At 44.5% G+C, this 21,517-nt stretch overlaps 1 protein-coding gene across 1 annotated transcript; it reads right to left on the reverse strand.

Annotated features, from left to right (window-relative positions):
• Positions 1-2,490: 2,490 nt before the first annotated feature.
• On the reverse strand, positions 2,491-20,076 carry xrn1 (5'-3' exoribonuclease 1). The gene is made up of 40 exons (XM_052087149.1): positions 19,844-20,076; positions 18,721-18,953; positions 17,773-17,870; positions 17,301-17,410; positions 17,089-17,199; positions 16,918-17,003; positions 16,247-16,334; positions 15,988-16,156; positions 14,964-15,031; positions 14,558-14,695; positions 14,315-14,484; positions 13,512-13,601; positions 13,136-13,292; positions 12,406-12,525; positions 12,153-12,322; positions 11,622-11,739; positions 11,171-11,266; positions 10,352-10,455; positions 10,113-10,247; positions 9,863-10,025; positions 9,545-9,658; positions 9,356-9,454; positions 9,159-9,274; positions 8,884-9,030; positions 8,714-8,800; positions 7,796-7,931; positions 7,608-7,661; positions 7,358-7,490; positions 7,146-7,215; positions 6,817-7,006; positions 6,635-6,724; positions 6,463-6,546; positions 6,293-6,373; positions 6,051-6,194; positions 5,854-5,974; positions 5,554-5,702; positions 5,322-5,435; positions 4,712-4,817; positions 4,009-4,205; positions 2,491-3,922 (listed from the first exon to the last, which is right to left on the reverse strand). Exons 1-40 carry the CDS (start codon positions 19,916-19,918, stop codon positions 3,632-3,634), a joined length of 5,022 nt encoding a protein of 1,673 aa, XP_051943109.1. The 5' UTR covers positions 19,919-20,076; the 3' UTR covers positions 2,491-3,631.
• Between the last annotated feature and the right edge of the window lie 1,441 nt (positions 20,077-21,517).

The raw sequence follows: 21,517 nt of genomic DNA on the forward strand, positions 1-21,517 counted from the left end.
AAAAAAACCGACCATGTATAGTAAGGCGTTTTTAGCCGAAAAAAAACGACCATGTATAGTAAGGCGTTTTTAGCCGAAAAAAACGACCATGCATAGTAAGGCGTTTTATAGCCGAAAAAAACGACCATGTATAGTAAGCCGTTTTTAGGCGAAAAAAAACGACCGTGTATAGTAAGGCGTTTGTAGCCGAAAAAAACGACCATGTATAGTAAGGCGTTTTAAACTGAAAAAAAAAACCGACCATGTATAGTAAGGCGTTTTTAGCCGAAAAAAAACGACCATGTATAGTAAGGCGTTTTTAGCCGAAAAAAACGACCATGTATAGTAAGGCGTTTTTAGCCGAAAAAAACCATGTATAGTAAGGCGTTTTTAGCCAAAAAAAACGATCATGTATAGTAAGGCTTTTTTAGCCGAAAAAAACGATCATGTATAGTAAGGCGTTTTTAGCCGAAAAAAAGGACCATGTATTGTAAGGCGTTTTTAGCCGAAAAAAACGACCATGTATAGTAAGGCGTTTTTAGCCGAGAAAAAAAAAACATGTATTGTAAGGCGTTTTTACCCGAAAAAAACGACCATGTATTGTAAGGCGTTTTTAGCCGAAAAAAAACGACCATGTATAGTAAGGCGTTTTTAGCCGAAAAAACCGATCATGTATAGTAAGGCGTTTTTAGCCGAAAAAAAGGACCATGTATTGTAAGGCGTTTTTAGCCGAAAAAAACGACCATGTATAGTAAGGCGTTTTAAACTGAAAAAAAAACCCCCGACCATGTATAGTAAGGCGTTTTTAGCCGAAAAAAACGACCATGTATAGTAAGGCGTTTTTAGCCGAAAAAAACCGACCATGTATAGTAAGGCGTTTTTAGCCGAAAAAAACGATCATGTATAGTAAGGCGTTTTTAGCCGAAAAAAACGACCATGTATAGTAAGGCGTTTTTAGCCGAAAAAAAAAAACATGTATTGTAAGGCGTTTTTACCCGAAAAAAACGACCATGTATTGTAAGGCGTTTTTAGCCGAAAAAAACCGACCATGTATAGTAAGGCGTTTTTAGCCGAAAAAACCGATCATGTATAGTAAGGCGTTTTTAGCCGAAAAAAAGGACCATGTATTGTAAGGCGTTTTTAGCCGAAAAAAACGACCATGTATAGTAAGGCGTTTTTAGCCGAAAAAAAAAAAACATGTAAGGCGTTTTTACCCGAAAAAAACGACCATGTATTGTAAGGCGTTTTTAGCCGAAAAAAAACGACCATGTATAGAAAGGCGTTTTTAGCCGAAAAAAACGACCATGTATAGTAAGGCGTTTTTAGCCGAAAAAAAAAAACATGTATAGTAAGGCGTTTTTAGGGGAAAAAAACGACCATGTATAGTAAGGCGTTTTTAGCCGAAAAAAACGACCATGTATAGTAAGGCGTTTTTAGGGGAAAAAAACGACCATGTATAGTAAGGCGTTTTTAGCCGAAAAAAACGACCATGTATAGTAAGGCGTTTTTAGCCGAAAAAAACCGACCATGTATAGAAAGGCTTTTTAGCCGAAAAAAACGACCATGTATAGTAAGGCTTTTTAGCCGAAAAAAACGACCATGTATAGTAAGGCTTTTTAGCCGACAAAAAATGACCATGTATAGAAAGGCTTTTTAGCTGAAAAAAACGACCATGTATAGTAAGGCGTTTTTAGCCGAAAAAAACGACCATTTATAGTAAGGCGTTTTTAGCCGAAAAAAACGACCATGTATAGTAAGGCGTTTTTAGCCGAAAAAAACGACCATTTATAGTAAGGCGTTTTTAGCCGAAAAAAACGACCATGTATAGTAAGGTGTTTTTAGCCGAAAAAAACGACCATGTATAGTAAGGCGTTTTAAACTGGGAAAAAAAACCCGACCATGTATAGTAAGGCGTTTTAAACTGAAAAAAACCCTGACCATGTCTAGTAAGGCGTTTTTAGCCGAAAAAAACGACCATTTATAGTAAGGCGTTTTTAGCCGAAAAAAACGACCATTTTTAGTAAGGCGTTTTTAGCCGAAAAAAACGACCATGTATAGTAAGGCGTTTTTAGCCGAAAAAAAACGACCATGTATGGTAAGGCGTTTTTCGACGAAAAAAACGACCATGTATAATAAGGCGTTTTTATGCGAGTGGACACCGGGAGAAATAAAAATAGAAATAGAGAGTAGAAGGTGGAAGTTGCACTTAAAAGAGGCAGTGTCACATTGCACATTTATTATTCAAGTAGGCCGGGGAACACTGAATACATTTTTGTTCCGCCCTTTCAGAATGGAAGATGTAGCAAAAGAACATGTCCGGTGGAAGTATAATCCAGGACAAAAATTTTATTTACTGGGCCTGTTACATATGTTAAAATTAAACCACGAAAAAAGGAGAGCTCCTTTTTTTGGAAAATGTCACTGTTAGGAATTGGAACCTCTGATTTTGGAATTAAGTGAAATTAGAAAAAAATATGTATATTTTATTTTGGAAAGACGACGCGTGCCACATTTCTAGTGAACAGTATTTTAATTTCATCAGATCTTAGTACATAGGATTCGGCAGTACAAGTATCGTCCCAATGTCCAACCGAAGTAGCCAAAGTCGCACACAAATATTAATTTAAGCTTCTAATAGAGGTTTGTCTAATACCAAACATTTACCAAATGACGAGTTTCTCCCTTTTTATTTGATCTAGACCTTTTGCACCAAAGACAGATCAAATCGGGGTTGGGCAAATGACTCGATATTTTCCCGAGAAACAGCGCAGCAAAAAAAAAAAAAAAAAAAAAAAAAAGTAAATGCAGGCAAGGAGAGATAAACAACAGATCACAAGCGTCCGTATGCTCAATTTCACTTCAATCTTACCATTAAAAAAACGCAGACACCTAAAAATGAAGTCATGGGGACTGTAAAGCTTTTTTCTTCATCTGTACAACATCAGCTCCATTGCGCTGACACAGTAAGAATAAGTACTGTATGTAGATGTCTTTTTTTAAATCAAACACACATCTAACACACACACACTTAGCCTTATTAAAATGAGTTTCCAATTGTAAAAAGCCTCACGAGTGACCTTTGAATCTTGTAGTGACAATAGAATTCCATGAGTTACGCTACCAAGTTTTACTTTTGGGTTTACGGCCAAATCCTAAAAATGATAAAAACACAGTCACAAAAGCAAATCAATCGTTCGAATGGAGCTATATTTCTCAATGCATCAACACTCCATTCTAAAATGGTGCGTTCTTTATACACACCGGTCTTTAAATAGTAAAAAGCGAATTAGGAGCCAAAAATCGAACGCGAGCAAAGCGTAAGCTGCCATCACTCCTCACTGGCACAACGCAGGACAACACAACTCCAGCCACTGTTCCGCTTCTCTCCGTCTCTATTCGTACACGGATTGCGTCGTAGACGTCAGTTTGTCGGACGGGCGCTGGTGCAGAATGCATAGTTAAGGCGATGGCTCACGCTTCAAACTTTAGGCCGCCGTTTGTGTGAGCGTGTTGCCATTGCTGCCGTCTTGAAATTTGTGTCTACGTAAGCAAAAATCCAGAGTGACCAGTTTTTTTATGCTAAAAATCTGACTCTGAAATTCACAAGGGCGTGATTGGAAGATCAATCAGTCAACGGACTAACAGAGCAAGCTCACTGCTCTGACAGCTGAGCTGCCTGAAAGTTCACAGCCAGCTTCCTGTGCTTCCTTTTGGAGGCGGACCCACGGGCGTGGCCCGCGGATGGCCTATTTTGCCGAGGGGGCGTTGTCGAGGAAACCGACGCGGATGGAGGAGCGTTGTCGTCCCTGAGGCATCGAGACTGGCCTGGAGGTGTGTCCTGGCCTCTCTGGGTGGTTGGGTTCCTGGTCAGGCTTTGGCCCGCCGAGTAAAACTCTCTGGTCTCGTGGGGCTTCTTGTTGGCCGACATTCGCTTTTTCGTCACCTGTTGGGAGTCCAAGAGTTATTTTGGTGTAAAGAAAAAAAAGTGAACGTTAAGGTGCCAGAGTCTTCACCAACTTGGACGCTGACCTGTAATGGGATGAACTGGTGATGGGATCCGACGGGCAGAGTTGGGACCGGCTGTTGCTTGGCAGCACCAGGGACTGTTCCCGCAGGTCCATAGAATGGTGGGTTCTGGTGGGGGAAAGGCTGGTGGTGGGGGGGCAGAGGCATTCCCCAGATAGGGCCAGCAGGAGCATAACCTCGCGGTGGCATCAGCAAAGTGCCTACATTGAACAATGCAAAGTCAGTCCTCGTCAGTCTCATGAAAATCCCAAAATGCAAGCGAACGGACACAACAAAGTGAGCGGCGTTCTCCCAAGTTCACTCGCAGCCTCGCGCTCTTGCTTCATAGCATTCAAGTGTGAGAAGATGTTTTATCGGTTCGACATTCTCGGAGCCACACTGGCCGCCGGGAACGACGAGCGCAGCCCTTCCTCGATCACGCGCGGCGTGTCACGTGTTTCGTCGAGCCCAAATGAACAACGCAATGAAGAAGAGTGGAATTTTCAGGTTGGAATGAGTGACACTGCGCTTCATTTCGGAATCTTTGGAAATATTGAGCGGGAGAGCGCTGTTGAGAATGAACCAACCACATTCAAGCTTGTATAAAACGTGAGTTTAGCGCGCAGCTTGGCGCCATTTGAAATGCTTCCGATGAAGCACCCCCCCCCCCCCCCCCCCCCCCCCCCCCGGTGGCTTGTCTGCAAGTGTGTGCAAGTCGATGCCTGACCTGACTGGTTGTAGATGGGAGGCATGGCTCTCATGGGCGGGGACTGCAAACGTGCCGCTCCGTGGAACAGGGGGGGTTGAACGGGGAAACTTGATCCCAGGGATTTCTAGCAGGGGGGGGAAGGTTTGACAGTTATACTTCTCATCTCGTTCCAAAATAAAGCTGGGTGAAATGGAAAGAAAACAAGAGTAATATGAGGTTGGCTTGTCTCGTATGATCTACAGGGAGGCGCTGCTGAAGTCTAACGCTCGAGGATGAGATTGACAAGAGATAAACTCAGAAAAATGCCACTTTGGGGTTGGGAATACGACCGCCGTGAGTAGGAGTGTTTTTGTCGACGGTGGCAAAAAAAACTGCGCTGGATGCGAACACGCTTCTGAAATCCATCAGATAGACGGAAGGCAAATTGAATAAACACAAATGACATGATCCCAATCATTCTCTCAACGTCAAGGCCCGGAAAATTTCTCATTTGGCATTTGCACTTATCTCAAGAACGGTCAGTTTTGGCCGAAGAAAAAACTGGAAATCCGCCGCTGGGCGGAAAAATCTCATCCCCGGACACCAGAGGTGCCACGCACAACAACAACAACAAAACCGTTTGCGGTACCAGTCGTTGCAAGGCAAAGAAGGCGGCTTTCTCCTTGGCGTCGTTTTCCGAGTGACACCGAGGCCCGTGAACGGTCAAACCGTTGGACAGCTTCACCTGACACACGACGGCACCCTGCAGACAGGACAGAGCGAAGCCTGAAGCAACCGCAACCCAAATGGCGCCTTGATTTCCGATGATGAGCCAGTAGCGACACAGGACGGTGGATGCGAGACGGCTCGTGAGGTATTACCTGTCTGTTAAGGAGAAAGCTGAACTCGGGTGGCGCCACGCCTAAGGCGGCGCAGACGCACGCCAGCTCGGCCACCTTGCTGGACTGGTTGAGCGGCACGGGAGAAGACGACGGCGCTCTCTCTCCATGGGCAACCGTCATTTGCGCCGCTGGCCGGAGAGAAAAGGAACAACCCGCTTGAGCGGCAAGGCGTCGCCTCATCTGTCCGAGAGGCTCTTGACGCAAAAGCCAGGAGACGGGACTCGTTTCGCGAAGGTGGGGTCGGCGTCGAGCCGGCGCCAATGAGACTAAGCCAGGTACCTAATTTTTGGGACTTTCTCCTCTTGTTTTGCTTGCGGTCATGGGCGGTCTCCGGAGGGGCGGGGCTTCCTCCTCCAGCGCCGTCAATCTTCAGCATCTCCTTCAGCACCATGGTGCCCTTCTGCAAGCACACACCGTTGGAACGCAATCGATGGATATACGTACGGCTTTGCTCGCGTTGCAGGACGGCCACTCACCATGGCGAAGGACTGCGGTGACAGAGGACCGTCAGATTGGCTGGCGGAGGTTTGGGAAGGCGCCGGGGGAAGATTTTCAGCGGTCTCTTGCTTGTCCTTGGAGATCTTAAGGCTGGCTATCAGGTCCTCAAACTCTGTTGACGTCTGAGGGAATCCATTGCAATAGACAAATAGGATGAAAGAGTCGCACGGCAGCCCAACTTGCGCCCCACCAAGACCACCTGGCGTGTGGGAACGAATACCTTGTGGCCAGTGCTTTGCTGTGGTAAAAGAGAATTGGCGTCTTCGTTTTTCTTCAACAATCTAATGAGACCAACAGAGGCCTGCAAAGTGTACGCAAACACAACCGAGCGTTTGAGAGAGAGCCGCACGCGTCGCCGCGGTACCGAAATGTGTCGTGATGGAAACCGACATTCTTTTGCCACTGAGCGGGAGGTTGATGGGAAGGGGCGGAGTCTTGCAAAGACTGCCATACGTTCATGTACGCCTCTTTACTCTGCAACGACAAAGTGGAGAAAATGCCTCGGTTTGCCAGCGGGTTCGCGGCAGCGACAGTCCATCAGAGCAGGGGCAGATGCACTCACCTTGTCCGGCTGCTTCTGGAGAGGAGCCTTCGAGCTCGAGTTTTTGCCGCATCGGTAGGCTGATTTCCCCTCACCGTGTTTGTCGTTATGCTGGGACGGTCGAGTTCAGGGGATGCGAGAACAAAACGGAGTCATCAGAAATTCTCCCAGCGGGGTCACACAGGCGAAAGAGCGGCTCTTACTTGCGCGGAGATAAAGGGCGAACGCGGGGAGTGGTTGAGGCTGGCCGCCAGAGGGTACGAGTTGCAGCCGCCGGCGGGCTGAGGTTTGACGACGGCGGTGAGTTTGTGGGACGTGGGATCCGTTCGGGCGCCGTGAGACAGGTTCATTAGCGCGCAGGGAGGAAGGCGGTAGCAACGGGGCGATGCACACCTGAGGATGGCACATCGGTCCTCAGCGCCGTTCAACTGAACTTCCTGTCATGGTTCGATCCTTTCCGACACTAAAAGCCACTGAGGAATTGGCAATCATCGAGTCACATGGAAGGCGTGACTCGATGGGCTCCCGTTACCTGATATTAAGTCCTCCCGGAAAGTCTTCGTCAAACAGCACCTCGTAGAGAACCTCGTCCTCACGCTCAGCTGAAAGGCCAAGCACATGTGTTGCAACATCAGTTCTTGTCTTCTCTTCATCCATGACGTGGCGAGCGCATGCCTGGATTTCTCCCTTGCCACCCCCCCACCCCCAAATGAGACGGAGCCGTTTGAAATCGCATCTCGTCACCTCCTTTCATGCCAATCACGGTGCCTCGGAGACCCAACGGCACCGTGAAGCTCTCTCGGACGTTGACGACACGGTCGAAGAGGCGATAGTCGGCCAAGGGATCCGGGACCACCCCCTGTTGCTGCTCCAAAGGCTGCATGGAAAGAGAGGAGAAAACGGATGCCGGAGAGAAATTCAGAACAGAAACCCCACCAATGCAGAGAAGAAACAGACTTATTTCGCAACGCAAAAGAGAGGAAAGGGTACAAACCCGAAACAGGAGATGCGCCTTGACGGTGTCGCGAACTTTCTTGCTGTTCTTCACCTGCGATACATAAGAGAGGTGGCCAAACGGAAAAATGGCTCAATGTGGTCCAGGAAAAAAAAAACGAGAGATACGAACAATAGTGCACACAGAAGAAAAGCCTCCGTGTGTGTGTGTGTGTGTGTGTGTAAGACCTTTGCTTTCTCCACAGCCTCCTCAATTTTCTCCACGATTGCGACGTCCAGCACTTGCAAGTCACATGACGCCCTGCTGATGGAGCTGACAGGGTGACTTTTCAGCCACGTCGTGATTTCAGACACTTTCTCTGCTCTGTGGACCATTCAGAAATTACAACAACAACAAAAAAAGATTTGAGTTCCTACGAATTCACAGCACACTCTAAGACGGACGGAGGTGGGCAATCCCAGTCCCGGAGGGTCGCTATCCCGCATGTTTTCCAACTCTCCCTGTTGCAACACACCGATTCGAATGATCAGATCATCAGCAAGCTTTGCGGGAGCCCGACATTGAACCTGTTCATTTGAATGAGGCGTCTTGCAACAGGGGGAGTCGGAAAACATGTGGGATAGCAGCCCTCCGGGACTGGGATTGCCCACCCTTGCTCCAAGATGTCATCATGGTGGCAGTCGAGTCCTGTTGTCATGAACAAGCGCTCGAAAGGTACTTTCAAATATTTCTCACGGCTGTGCGGCATGTTCATGTTGATGCTGTTTTGGGTCCGACGTGGCCGCGCGTTGTGCCCGCTCGCCTCAACGACTTCTTTAAAAAATAAGAAGACTAAATGTGCAAAATCCATGTTTTGACCCGCAAAACCGCACCCTTTCAGCCTCGTACAATATAAAATTTAAGACCCAGATGGAAAACCCCCGGACTCGTTTCCAAATTCAGAAATTTGACGCTTTTAAGACTTTTTAAGAACCCGCAAGAGCCCCGTTTGGAGTCACGCCTAACGAACGCGAAAAAGTGAAGTTCTGTCAATATTTTGCAGATGCAAGTGGAGTTTTGTTGTTCATCGGAGGTTTTCAAAATCTAAAATGAATTACTCCGGCTTAAAAGCCGAAAAAGAAGGTATGAGACAGGCTTGCATTTACCCGTTGTCTTCTCCGGGCCAGATGTCGTCTTCGTAGAACACATCGTCGTGACTGTTTCTTGAAACCGTGTCAAACACCTCCGCGAATCTATTCAATCAAGCATGCGCAAGTCAGTCAAGGCAATTCCAATCCAGTGTTTCGAAGCGCACCCTCCCGAAATGCTTTTTCACCTATCCAGGTATTCGGCTAAAAGCTCCTCCACGGCGGCGGAATAAAGCCATTCCTTCTCGGTTCTCTTGGTGTATCCGGGGACCTCCTCGTTCTTCTTGTTGAACTTCAGGTTCAAGCCGACATTCGCTTTGTGCTCTCCGCAGGGACTAAGGATGCATTTGCAGAGAGTTGTCAAGCACAAATGGAAGAGTGGCGTAACAAAGGTATGTTGGCAAAATCCAACGCGGTGGGTGAAAAAGGGATTGCTTTATGGTCTGCAAATGAGGCTACTTGCTTCTTTTTCGATCCTCTGCCAATGAAGATGCTTCCGGAAAAGCGGGACACAAGGTAGCTGCTGATTCCAAGACGGGATGCCACAACGTAGCCGGGGCTGTACTTCACGCAGTACTTCTATCACATCCAAAAGACAAATCCCTTCAGAAACAACATTTGGAGACACACTTGAAATGGATGAGCGCACATGCGTCTCACATGCTGGTTCTGGATTAAAAGCTCTAGTTGGGGCTCATGTGGCACGTTGAAGACCACACGCACACGCCCGTCTTTGATGACGTCGCTCGAATCTTGCACCTATTTAGAAGGTACGAGTGATGAAAATGCAGTTGTTCACGCCGCAATGAGATCCAAGGTCTTAGAACTGAGAAATTGCAGAGAACCCACCTCGCCCATGGCACCATAGTAGGGGTTTCCCACCATGAAAACGGTACTGAGTGGAGGATAGAGGTCTTCGAAGGTCTTAAAGCAGGTCACAGATGAATAAAAGGCCTCGATGTCCTAGGAAAAGGGAAGACCGAAATTGAGTGCGGTAGATGATTGTGCATGATGTGCCGCTCTCGATGCTCTCAGTCACATGAAATGGACCCGATTTTTTTTTGCCTGCAATTTTGGCATGAATGAATGAGAACGGAAGAGAAAAAGCTATTATTATTATTATTAGTGCGAGTGAGAGCTAACGTGTTTGGGCTTGTGGACATGTACCTGGACCACCGTCTGGAAGGCAAAAGGAAGGACCTGCTTAGCCCACTGTTTCTCCAACTCCACCATGCCGTTCGATTTGGGGATGTATTTTCTTCCCGTCAGCAGCTGTCCATATAGAAGCACCGTTGTTTGATTGACTACGATGCCTTTCCTCTTCAGGTAGCTAATAAAATAGAAGCGTCAGAATAAAGGACTGATGCCTTGATGCCATTAAGCAATTGGAGGTCTTTGAAAATTGTGTACGCCTTACTGTTCTGTTATTCCTTGGATGTCTTTCACCCAGTCCCTCCGCTCCTTGTCTGAGACATAAGTGACTCTGGTAGGAGGAGGGGTGGAATGCCTGCGGTAGACTTGTTGGACCCCTGGTGGTTCTTCGAGAGAAAACCTTTGAGGCATTCCAAAAAAAAAAAAAAGATTCAAGCTCACTAGATCAAACGAGCCTACTTTCTAAAATCTTGGTCCCAAAAAATACACTATCCATATTTTTACCTGGTGTCTCCATCTGACACGGCAATGATGCGCGCTTCCTCGAGATGTGGCCAGTTGACAAACACCGACTTCCCCAGTACTTGTTCAGCAACGTCATCACAAAGCTATAAATTGTAAGACGGAGCACAAGGTCCGGGGCAGATGAGTGGCTCGCAATAAGCAGGTCATTTTTGTGGTCGTAGTTTGCAAGACAGTAGGCATTTCTGCTATTTTGCACCAGTGATGTACTGTTGCTATCTGAGGTAACTAAATATTGAACATAATAATAATTGAATTGTTGGCTGAAGATAAGGAGCCAAGGGGACAAGTACACAGGATGGGATATCCAAGGACCACTGGGACAAAACAGCATAATTTCTGTCTTCTTTTCATTGAAATTCAAGAAATTTAGTGCCACCCAGATCGAGATTTCATCCAGACACAATAAAAATGGTCTCAATGAGAAAGCGTCAGCGGGACATCGAACTGACAGTCATCCGCACAGCAGTGGAAGGAAATACCATGTTTCCGTATTATGGTGAAACCCAATGGGAGCAGATACAGTGAGAACAGCAGAGGCGCCAGTATTGAGCCCTGTGGAACACCCTACGACAGTGGGGGAATTTGTGACTCAGAGCGACCAAGGTGAAAACAAAAGGTTCTGCTAAATAGTACCTCAACCACTGGAGGGCGCTACCACAAATGCCTTTCTGATGACGGCAGTCAAAATCGATGATTCTTTTTTTTCCAAAGGGCGATTTAATAGAGAATTGCATTCCCAACTCTCTTTTTGGCCAATACATAAAGTGCTGTGCTACAACAGAGAGGACAACAGCTTACCAATTCTTTTTCCCGAGTGGGGAGGATCTCCAGAATCATATTGTCACCTCTGCTACTTTGCTGGAATACAAGCACCCCACTCTTCTTCATGTTGAACTAAGTACAGGTGAAACAATGAATGAGAGAGTGAAGAAGACATGATCACAGATGTAATAAAAAATCTGTCTCGAAATGTCTTCTGCTTTTTTCCCCCCATAGAAAGTACGTGAAACATTACTGCCCCACTGTTTTTCTCTGTTCTTATATTCAATGCTGCAAACATTGGCTACTCTTGAAGCTTCAGTTCTATAGCAAAGAGTGTATAAGGACCATATGCAGGACTGATATGGCCATTAAAAAAAGAAAAAAAAAAGACGATGAAAACGAACAGCGCCATATGTTGCACTGCCTTCGAGGCGCTGCTCTAACTGAAAATGGCCATCAGGTGATGAAACAATTCGGTATCACATACCTTGTGTTTTATTTGATGTAGCGTGGGGAAGCCACAAAAATACAGCGCAGAGCGATCCACACTCCTGCCAATGTGGCTCAGTGGAACTTGCCAAGCGTCCAAAGGTATGTTCTCTTTCCTGGAAAACGCAGGCACATTGTAAAGTAATTTGCAGCAGACATGTCGAAGAAAAGCGGCTGGATGGACGCGCGAAAAGCCGAGCTATCGATCTGCAGGTCTGAACATACTCCTCTCTTTAGAGGTGGCAATTACAGCTCTCTTCAGCTGTATATTAATTACACGAGCTAGATTTAGGTAACGTGTCGATAATTTCCGTGAGGCTACAAAAGACAATCACAAAACCATGAAGGCAAAAAGAGAGCAATGTGGCAAAGGAACAAGAATGAGAATCGATTTGAACAACACGCCACCCTGCAATCACCTTGGGTCGACCTGATTTATGTTTGCCAGAACAGAGCAAGCTACACTTTGGGAAATCTGACTGACATACGTAAACCAGTGTGAGAGTGAAGGGCTGATGTGCGCTGATACCTGACATGGCAGTGGATAATGTTTGGGAAGAGCTCAGGAAGAGTGGAGAGGTACGTGAAGTCTTTCTCCCGCTCGTACGTATAGAGAGCGCATTCTGAATGATGATTCCTGTCTTTCTCTTCTTTGGTCAACTTGGAATTGCAGGTCTCCATGGCTGCTAACAAACACCTCTGTTAAAAAGAGAGGGGAAGAAAGACAACAACACTGGAGAAAATGTACAAAAGCGTCATCCTAGTTACGCGTGGACCGGTACCTCATCGATGAAAGGAATGAGCACGACGGCCTCCCACTCCTGCTGTTTGCCGTTGAGGTCTGTTTTGAAGTCTGTCGGGTAATACTCAATAATGGGCGATGTGTCACTGGTCATCAGGTGCTGGAAAATCAAAAGCTTTGTCACCACGTCTTGCATTTAGTTATTTCTTAACGTTGTTCTTCTTCCTGGTAGCAACATTCAAGAATTTACTCTTTGACATTAAAAGGACTGGTCTGTGAATTAAACAAATTGTTGGGGGGTGGGGGGGGGGTGAACCGAAAAAAAAAAAAAGGATGGGTCTTAGACCGACTCTGCAACCGCTGCGACAATGACCTGGCCAAGTAGGAGTGAGAAGAAGCATGGATCTTGTGCAGGAAGAAAATTGGCCCAGCTATGAATTCTGACCTCAACCGAACGGAGATGCTGTAGCCTGGCCTTTAAAACAGTGATTAACACAAAACATCCCAAAATACAGAGGAATTGAAACTGGTTTGCAAAGAGCACTTGTCCAACATTCCTCTTGACTGCTGTGCTGACCTGATCTGCAACTATAATAAAGCTTTGGTTGAAATGACTGCTGCCAAAGGAGGCTCAATCGGTTATAAAACCTTAAGGTTCATATACTTTATCCATGTCTTAAAAAAAAAAACAAAAAAAACCCCACACTGTCTTACAATTGTGCTTTTTTCTTGCCGGCTGTGTGCATGAGTACACTAGAAATGTGTGTTACCCTGTAACATTCAGGCAACAGCTCCATGCTGGCAGCGGGCAAGACTGCCAAGAGTTGCTGGAAGGGCATGAAGGGTTCCCCGAGTTCAAAGGTCAACTTCAATTCTGAAATATTTCTGATGTCGGACAGGAACGGCGCATAGTGGTAAGGGTAAAACCTGGGGAAACAAAAAGAGCATGTATAAGTTTAAAATGATTGCAGTTAGGACAAGTTTTTAAAAAATATTACATATACTGTATATATATATATGAAATTTTACAGACCTTTATCCAGCCATTCAGATTTACTATAAATTGTCATTAAAATTTGACCAAATTTGGCAATCACGTTCACACATGTACACGCACACACTTTAAAAACGGGCATAAATTCTCACCAGCTCCAGGATTTTACCCCATGGTAATAGTAGTGGAGAATCCACTGGATGGCTTCAACATAACATTTGGCCTGCTTGGATAGAAAAGCACTGGAAAAGAATGAATACAAACATCTTTTCAGGACATTGAAATGATGAATGAGCAAAGTATCCAGAGATTAGAATGAAAAACGATCGCATCCGGACGGTTCCCAGAAAGTATAGTCCAGGATTGTGTCATGAGAGCCCAAGAAGAAACTTGCTGAAAACCAGGTCAAATACTTGATATTTGCTTTTAATTCCTGCAGCGTACTAGGAATCAAGAAAGCTCTCTCAGCCCTTTTGTTCACAAAAGATTTTCTTTCAGCACCATGATCTCAAGTAAATCATTTTAAAAAATTACATTGACACTTGAACAGCTTCATTATAAAGACATTCAGTTGCAAATGAACAATCGCACGATGAAAATAAAGTGAATGGTAAACAAAGGCCGTCATGTTCGACTCGTGACTTTCAATAGACATGCGGTAGACGGCGTTAAATAAACAACAACCACTTCACAGAATAGGACAAGCCTGCATCTGAACTTTGCACGTTTCAAATCATGCTGAGTCACTCACAAGTAGACACTGAAGAAATTGTGCATGCGACTTGTGAACCCCCCCCCCCCCAAAAAAAACAAAAACGGATCCTGCCTCCCTCTACTTACTTAGAATACTCTACTTGCTCCCCTTGGAAGGGAAACACTGTTAGAATTGGTCGTTTTCACACCAATTGCGAATGGGTGTGTGGTGCAAAAAATAAATAAATAAAAGAACCCTCACTCAGACACGACGTCCACCCCCATCTTGGTCATATAGTATGTGCGCTTGTACTGTCTGAACTCCGTTTCAAACATATCATCGTCCTCGTCATCCTCCTCGACAGGAGGCACTTGCGCGCCGTCTATCGCTCGATCAGAGGACGTGGATTCCGCCAGAGAGAGAGAAAAATCCTGGAACACACACACAAGTGGGGTGATTAGCACAAGCAAAAATCACTCCGGGTTTGGTCACCTGCCGTCCTACCTCTTCCTTGTGGGTGTGTTTACTGGCAGCTTCCATCTCCGCTGCTTGGCCCGCCGCCTCGTTCAGGTACTTGTTACCAACTTTGCTCTCAAACCACTTCAAGTCCACAAACACCTCACTGAAATGTTTTCGATCAAACTGGACAGAGGTCATGAAATGTCATGCAAATCAAATGGAATTTTCTTCTAAGTGTATACACATCCTGTATATGGCACAGACTGCAGACCTTTGATGATACAAATTGCGCAAAATATATATTTCCCAAATTGCCATTCAAGCCAGTATGCGGGTGAAGGAAGGCATTCCGAAGTAGATCAACACACACACGCACACACACAAAATCAAGCAAAAACCAATGACAATTTAAAAAAAAAAAAGGGAGAATCTCTGTTTGGAAAAGACTCACCTCAGATAGTTTCTCCATGTATTTCTCAAAGTTTCCAAGGTTAAGGTGGCCCTTCTCATTCAGATAACCTGAGCACAAAAAGAAATCAGTTTGGTTTTATGTCCAAGTGATGAGCAGCAGAGCCAAGTACCGGTATGTAGGTTTGCACCCCCCATGAACATTTGCCAGGTCTTCTCCGCAAACTCCGCGGCGGGCGACCCGGTGGCGCGGGACCCCTGCTACGGTGGTCTGCTCCACACATTAGCATGCCTCATTTGACCGATTGAGCGGGCGTTGTGATTGGTGGTGGCTGTGAAATGGTTTGCGTCGGCACCTCCCCCCAATGGAATAATTTGAGGCTTGTCGATGCAAAGACATATCGCGAGATGAGAGATGAGAATCTGTAATCAGTGGCAAACCCATAGGGTCGCAATCTGGCTTCAAACTCCACCCTCCGAGATGAGAGTCTACCTTCCCAATTTGGGGAGAACAGCAGTCGATTGCAACGGCAAAATAAATTTGTTTTTTTTTTCTCCTCATGGATATGCTCAGCTCTGTTCACCCGACCCAAACGTGGGCCCCATGAAGAAGGGTTCAGTTTTTCCAAGACTTTTATATTTATTGACAAGTGTTCAAACAAAGAAATAATTGACCAAACACAAATGTCCGTACTTTGTTAAAGTTTTATCCTAAGGATGGGCCGCCTGCAATGAGCAGGGCCACATGCAATGAATTTTGGAAAATAAAGATGTAGACTGAAGCATGGCAGTTTTAAACTGTAATAACAGTGTTGGCCATTAGATGGCAGATATTGCTCAGGAGAGAGGGCATTTTTGTTTGACAGGTGGTAAGTGCGGAGCACAATGTCAGATCAAATCATTGTGGCCCATTCCATAATTTGAGTTGCCCACCCCTACTCCAGGCCATGTCAAGCATTGTATCGTATGAGGCTCACTTGGGAAATTAAAACCACAGGAGAGTCAACGCAATGTGTGTGATTTTAGAATACCATTTGTTGTTGTTGTTGTTCGTGTGCGTCTCTCACCATCAAGGCCGGGTAGCACACTGATGTAAGTCTTATGCAACAACGGCAGCGCATCGTCATTAATATGAAGATGAGGAAGGTGGGGGATGAAGTCGTTCCCCACGAGGAAGCTCATCAGAATCCAGTCATCTATTATCTTCTCCAAGTCATAATCGGAGCCCAACTGATGCTTTAAAAAAAAAAACAACAACAAACATCCATGGAGATCAATCAGAAGAAGTGTACATTTAGGCCACGATGTGAGTGTCTAATGGCCTACCTGAACCTCAGAGAACTCATAGTTAATGTATTCCCTCATAAGAGACAAGTGAAGCAAATGGAACGTTGTCTCCTCAGGGGCAGTTATCCTGGAAGGGATGAGACAGACGGGATTTACTCGCCGAGCAGATTCCAAGCAAGACCCCATCAAGTCATTTCCATGGTTCATTTCTCAATCCATAAAATATAGTTGAAGACAGGTACTGAAAAGGGGCAAAGACTGAGAACATCTCTCCAAAGGGCAGGCAGAACCTCCCCGCCCTGCATGTGAAGCGTTTATTTAAAAAAATACAAAAATAATGATTACATTGAATTATTTTTCATTTTGGCTCAGATCCGTGCTTCACACGGATTTTCTTTCTCAGAAATATATCACTCAATTCGATACGGATCTCGGTATTTTTCAAAGTGGAACGAATTGATTCCATTAGATTTGACACACTGGCATCTTTTCAATCAAAAAGGATTTTCTGGTTCAAACCGCTTTTGGGTTCCAGCCTCACCGGGTGAGCATTTTCGTTCATTGCTCAACCAAACAAGCACTGCTCAGTCAGACAAGCTAATTAACTGTGCAATTAAAAAAAAAGGATATCCATATGTAGAATGGAATCAAAATTCAGACTGATAATTCCATTGTTGTCGTTTGTTTTTATCAAGAGCAACAATTCAAACCTTTTCTGGGATTTCTTTCCTCCAAAGCGGACCTCTTCTCTGAGCAGGGAGAAATTTGGCTCATGGCTGGTCAAACCCAACATGATCTATTAATGGGCCAAACACAACATGAGAATCCCGAGAGACATCAAAAATCAATCAATACCTCAATCACATGGACACAAATCATACCAGGTCGGCATCCAGGCCATATAAGCAGTGGCGGGTGTTGGGGTCATGAAGTGGCTTTGCAGTCTCTGAACGTATGAATTCCATGATTTTATGCTCGCCCTCCCCAGGAGTCTATCAAAAGGATGGAAAGGTTCCAGCTTGGTCAGCAAATCAATCGTGGCAAGAAATTTCCTTAACCCCAAATGTGTTAGCATTGACAGATGCGCACACACCTCATGACCTGACAAATAGATTTTGACATTCTGCCAAAGTTTGTCAGTTGACAGCTTGTTGTGGACAAAATACTTGAGCTGCTCTTGGAGTCTCACCATGAACTCTGTGCCTGCAAGGAGATGACCAACAATGTTAGAAAAAGCAGTGTTTTTAATCTCGACTTAAAAGCATCCACACTCGCTTGGGGGCTGACTTCACTTCTGTCGGCGGCTTGTTTCAGTCGTGTAGCGCACAACGGCGAAATGCTGTTTCGTTCGATGACGTTAGAACGCATGGCTCGACTTGGGACTCGAGTCAAGTCAAAACCAAACCTCATGTATTCACAAGCTTTCCTTTTATCTTTAGTAAATTTGCAACCAAAAATGTTTTTCTTAACAGCATTGTGTGGCATTGAAATTCATTTTGACATCAAGCTGGAACAAAATGTGGAAAATGAATGAATGAATACTCGCCACAAGTGACAGGGCCTACCTGGGGTGATGCAGTTTGAGTCAAAACGAGGTTCTGTGGGCAACACCTCTCCTTTATCCAGAGCTTTTTTAATTTTCTCGTCTGCTTCTTTTGCAGACCTGCATACACAAACACACACGCAGAGATATACATCATGTCTGTAAAACTAAGTGATGTTTGTTCATGAAAATAGGTCAATTTATTCATAGGACAAAAAAATTAATAAAATCGCTATCGGACCGTCGTTTTTCAGTGGCTCATTCAAGACCTGAGCAAAAATATGAAAATCAAGGCAGGCTGCTGGAGAAGAGCTGGTTAACTTTCCCAGCACCGACACGGTGACCTTCAGCAAGGCATCAAACCTTTGATTTCAACCCCCGCCGTTTGTTTGTGCTTTTCAATTTGGCCTTGTGATTTGATTATTCTTTGCGGGGTTGGTACTGGCCCAGGAAATATTTTCAACAATGTGGCTAAACAGCTTCAAACTCTTGGAGTCACATTCGAGCAGAATTTGACCCTACATCATTGGCGCTGCGGTGCCAGCTGTTTCGCCACTATCTTGCGACGTATGCATGCACACGGTAGAGACACGATAGCCCAAAGGGCACATAACACTTTGGGGAAGATGTATTTTTTTTCGGGTTGTTGACCAAATTTGACGGCTCACTGCACATTGCAGTGGGACATATGCGCCAAATCGTCACAGATAAAATGAGGCCACTGATGTTGGTCTAAGGTTGCATCAGCTCATCCATGAGTGTGAAGTGGTCAATTCCGATTCTGATACCGATCACGTAGACTAGCTGCACATTTTTCAATTTTACAGCGGCTCACTAAAAAACCTTTTAATTAGTCTGTCAGTTTTGGGTCACATTAAAAAAAATGTATTAGACTTTTCCACAAAAAAGGGGCATTTGAACAGGGGCGTGTCAACTTATTTTATCCGCTGTGAATCTTGACTGAACCCACCGAAATCTCCGTCCTCTCTGCTGGTTCATCTTTGCCCTTGGTGCCACACCATCTACTGCCATGAAGAAGACCTTGCGTGGCTTGATGATTCTAAAAAGCACCTCCAAGTAATGGAAAATGTCTGCAAAAATCTTCTCTTCAGAAATGCGGAAGTGAACGTCTTCATCATTTGGATGAGAACACTGATGGATGATCCCATTCATGTCCAGATAGAGATTGTCAAATTCTGGGATCTGGGAAAAAACAAACAAACAACAATTGTGATTTGATTTCAAATGCTTATCAAACTAATATTAAATGTGCCAATATGGCATTCATTTTAAAAAACATTTTTACAACACCTACAAATAATCTTTGTAGTTATTACAGGTAAACAACCACATCTAGAAGGACCATGTGCTATGATCTTATGTGGGCAAAACGCACACCTCATAGGAATGCTCAGAATGGTTACTAGATTTATTTGGAACTGGCCTCCCTTGTGAGAACCTGATTTTCTGTGTCTTGACCACGGGAGCAGAAACAGATCAATGTCCAAAAAAACATGACGATCGCACACGCTCACACCCAAAATGATGAAACAGTAACTCAAGCTGCGCAATACATTTCACCGGTATAAGTCACCTTGAACAAAAATAAGATAATTTGGGGAACGTTTGATTTAAAATATCTTCATTTACCATTTTAGCGTTGTTTGCCGTCAGTCAACGATACATATTTATTTGGGTATTACATGACAAGATGGACACACCTGTCAATAAAGAGGAAAACCAGATTTGATCGACACCGTAAATGTCTATCAACGACTATCCAATTACTTAATTGTACTCAAACAATTTACTCCACGCAAGAATTGTTTTCACATCCAGTGGGTTTAAATGACTGAACACTTACTCAACACGTTATATCATCGCGTAATTGAAGACCGTAACTCGACAGTTGTTAAAACAAAAAAGGGATATGTCAACTTGGCGTGATATTTATTCGGGCATCAAACCAGTCAGGTGCACTAAAACGTCTACAGCCCGCAGTAAAACAAACCGATAGCCAAGCGCTATCCATGCTAACACTGCTACAGTCGGCAATTGAGCAGTAACGCTCTCCCCGGTCATCATGATCTTACCTGATGCTCCTTGACAACTTCACTGAGGCAAGGATAACGCTCTGAAATCCATCGATAAAACTTCGGGACCCCCATATTCGCTGTAAAAACCAAACCTCGACGTTAAAGACAAAACTGAGAGAAGGCGTTGAATTAAATTGTGCAAATGGAGCCCACTTTGGCTTCCAGTGGCCGCTAGTTGACCGTGGTGCGTCTGCAAAATCACCCCGCCATGCTGTAGGTTACAGAACGTTCCTACTTTGTCATTGTTACGTAAACGGACGACCAAAAATAAGAGTAACAAGCAAAAATAGAGTAACGAGTACACTACTACTACTACTACAAATAATAACAACTAAAAGACGCGGGTGACTTATTTTTATATTTTCATAGCAGCGGTGGGCAATTATTTATGCAAAAGATGCCACATGAGAATTAGTATTGATCTATTTCGAAAAAGCATGTTGTCTTGTTTTGATAAAGTCCTCTTTGTGTAAATATGGAATGTGTTGCTATAATTAGGAAAGACTGTACTCCACGATATGTATTAGAGGCCATCGTCAAAACTATGTCATGCATTGTATTACATTTAAAAATGCTAATTTTATGCACCCACTGGTAACTCATTTTAGTTTATTCCTGCAGAACTGAAGTCACGGGAACATCCAGTTGCTGGAAGATGGTCTTTACCTTGAAGGTGTTTGTCTATAATTCTCTTTCTATTTAAAACTACTCTCTCCTTGCTTCCTCTGATCCGTGTTTAGAATGGTCCACACACCAATTCAAAAGGAATTGGCTGGCTCACTGACTGATTACAACTTTGAAGACACATGATGAGAATTAGCAGACAAACCTCGGTTTAACACGTCCCTATGGTCAAATTATTTTCAGTCGTTTCAAGTGGTACATCATTTATGTGCAGGCTTTTTTTCATGAATAAAAAAAGTATAACAATTGTTTTGTTGAACCACAATTGAAAACCAATTTCTGATTTTCAGTTGTTGATTTGTATTCAGTTTGATTTATTACTTTGGTAAGATTCAAGTCATTTGTGTGACCACTGCGGGTGTGGATTTCACGAACGGAGGAGTATCAACAATATTGTGCGTGGCACGAAAACATGAAAATGGCAGATTAAAGCCAATGCGACAATCTTCACACCCAAAGAGTGTGCAGCTTCATGGATTGGAAATGCTTCTTTACGGTGTTACCACCACCCTCCATGACGTATGTTGCTCACGGCGATCGACGAGAAAACGCTCAATTATAATGACGGGTTCGTCAAGTTTTGTTGGAGTCTCTGGACACGAAAGAACCAAATATGAACATATGCGTCTTCTAAACGATTGTGACATTTTTTGTGTTAAACCAATCGAATGAAATCCGAAAGTAAACACCAAATGTTGTTGGCCTAATTTAATATTCGCTGCGGGTAAGTTTCAAAGCAAACTTGGAGAACGCACGCTCAGTCAATATTTCCACAGAATAATACAAGTTGCAATTGAACAATTGTTTGTCCATGAATATGTCATGACAATCCAAATGAAATTATGGTTTCACCAAAAAATCGGAACACGCAATTCTCGTGATCTGCAAGAATCTTGTTTCCGTGAATGCTTTGAGGTTTCAAGCAATCCACAGGGCACTCTTGTTCGGAGAATAGCCGCTGGATTAACATAACGGGCGTTTGGGGTT

This window comes from Hippocampus zosterae, chromosome 15 (genome assembly GCF_025434085.1).
Source record: "Hippocampus zosterae strain Florida chromosome 15, ASM2543408v3, whole genome shotgun sequence".
NCBI classification, from domain to species: Eukaryota; Metazoa; Chordata; class Actinopteri; order Syngnathiformes; family Syngnathidae; genus Hippocampus; species Hippocampus zosterae.

Bases quoted from the DNA above. Each gene is read 5' to 3' on its own strand.
- xrn1 (XM_052087149.1), bottom strand. From the start codon at position 19,918: ATGGGGGTCCCGAAGTTTTATCGATGGATTTCAGAGCGTTATCCTTGC. The intron at 9,275-9,355 runs GTGAGACGCATG...TGGATGTGATAG, and splicing joins TTTTAATCCAGAACCAGCAT to AAGTACTGCGTGAAGTACAG. The intron at 7,491-7,607 runs GTTTGTACCCTT...CTTTCCATGCAG, and splicing joins AGGCGCATCTCCTGTTTCGG to CCTTTGGAGCAGCAACAGGG.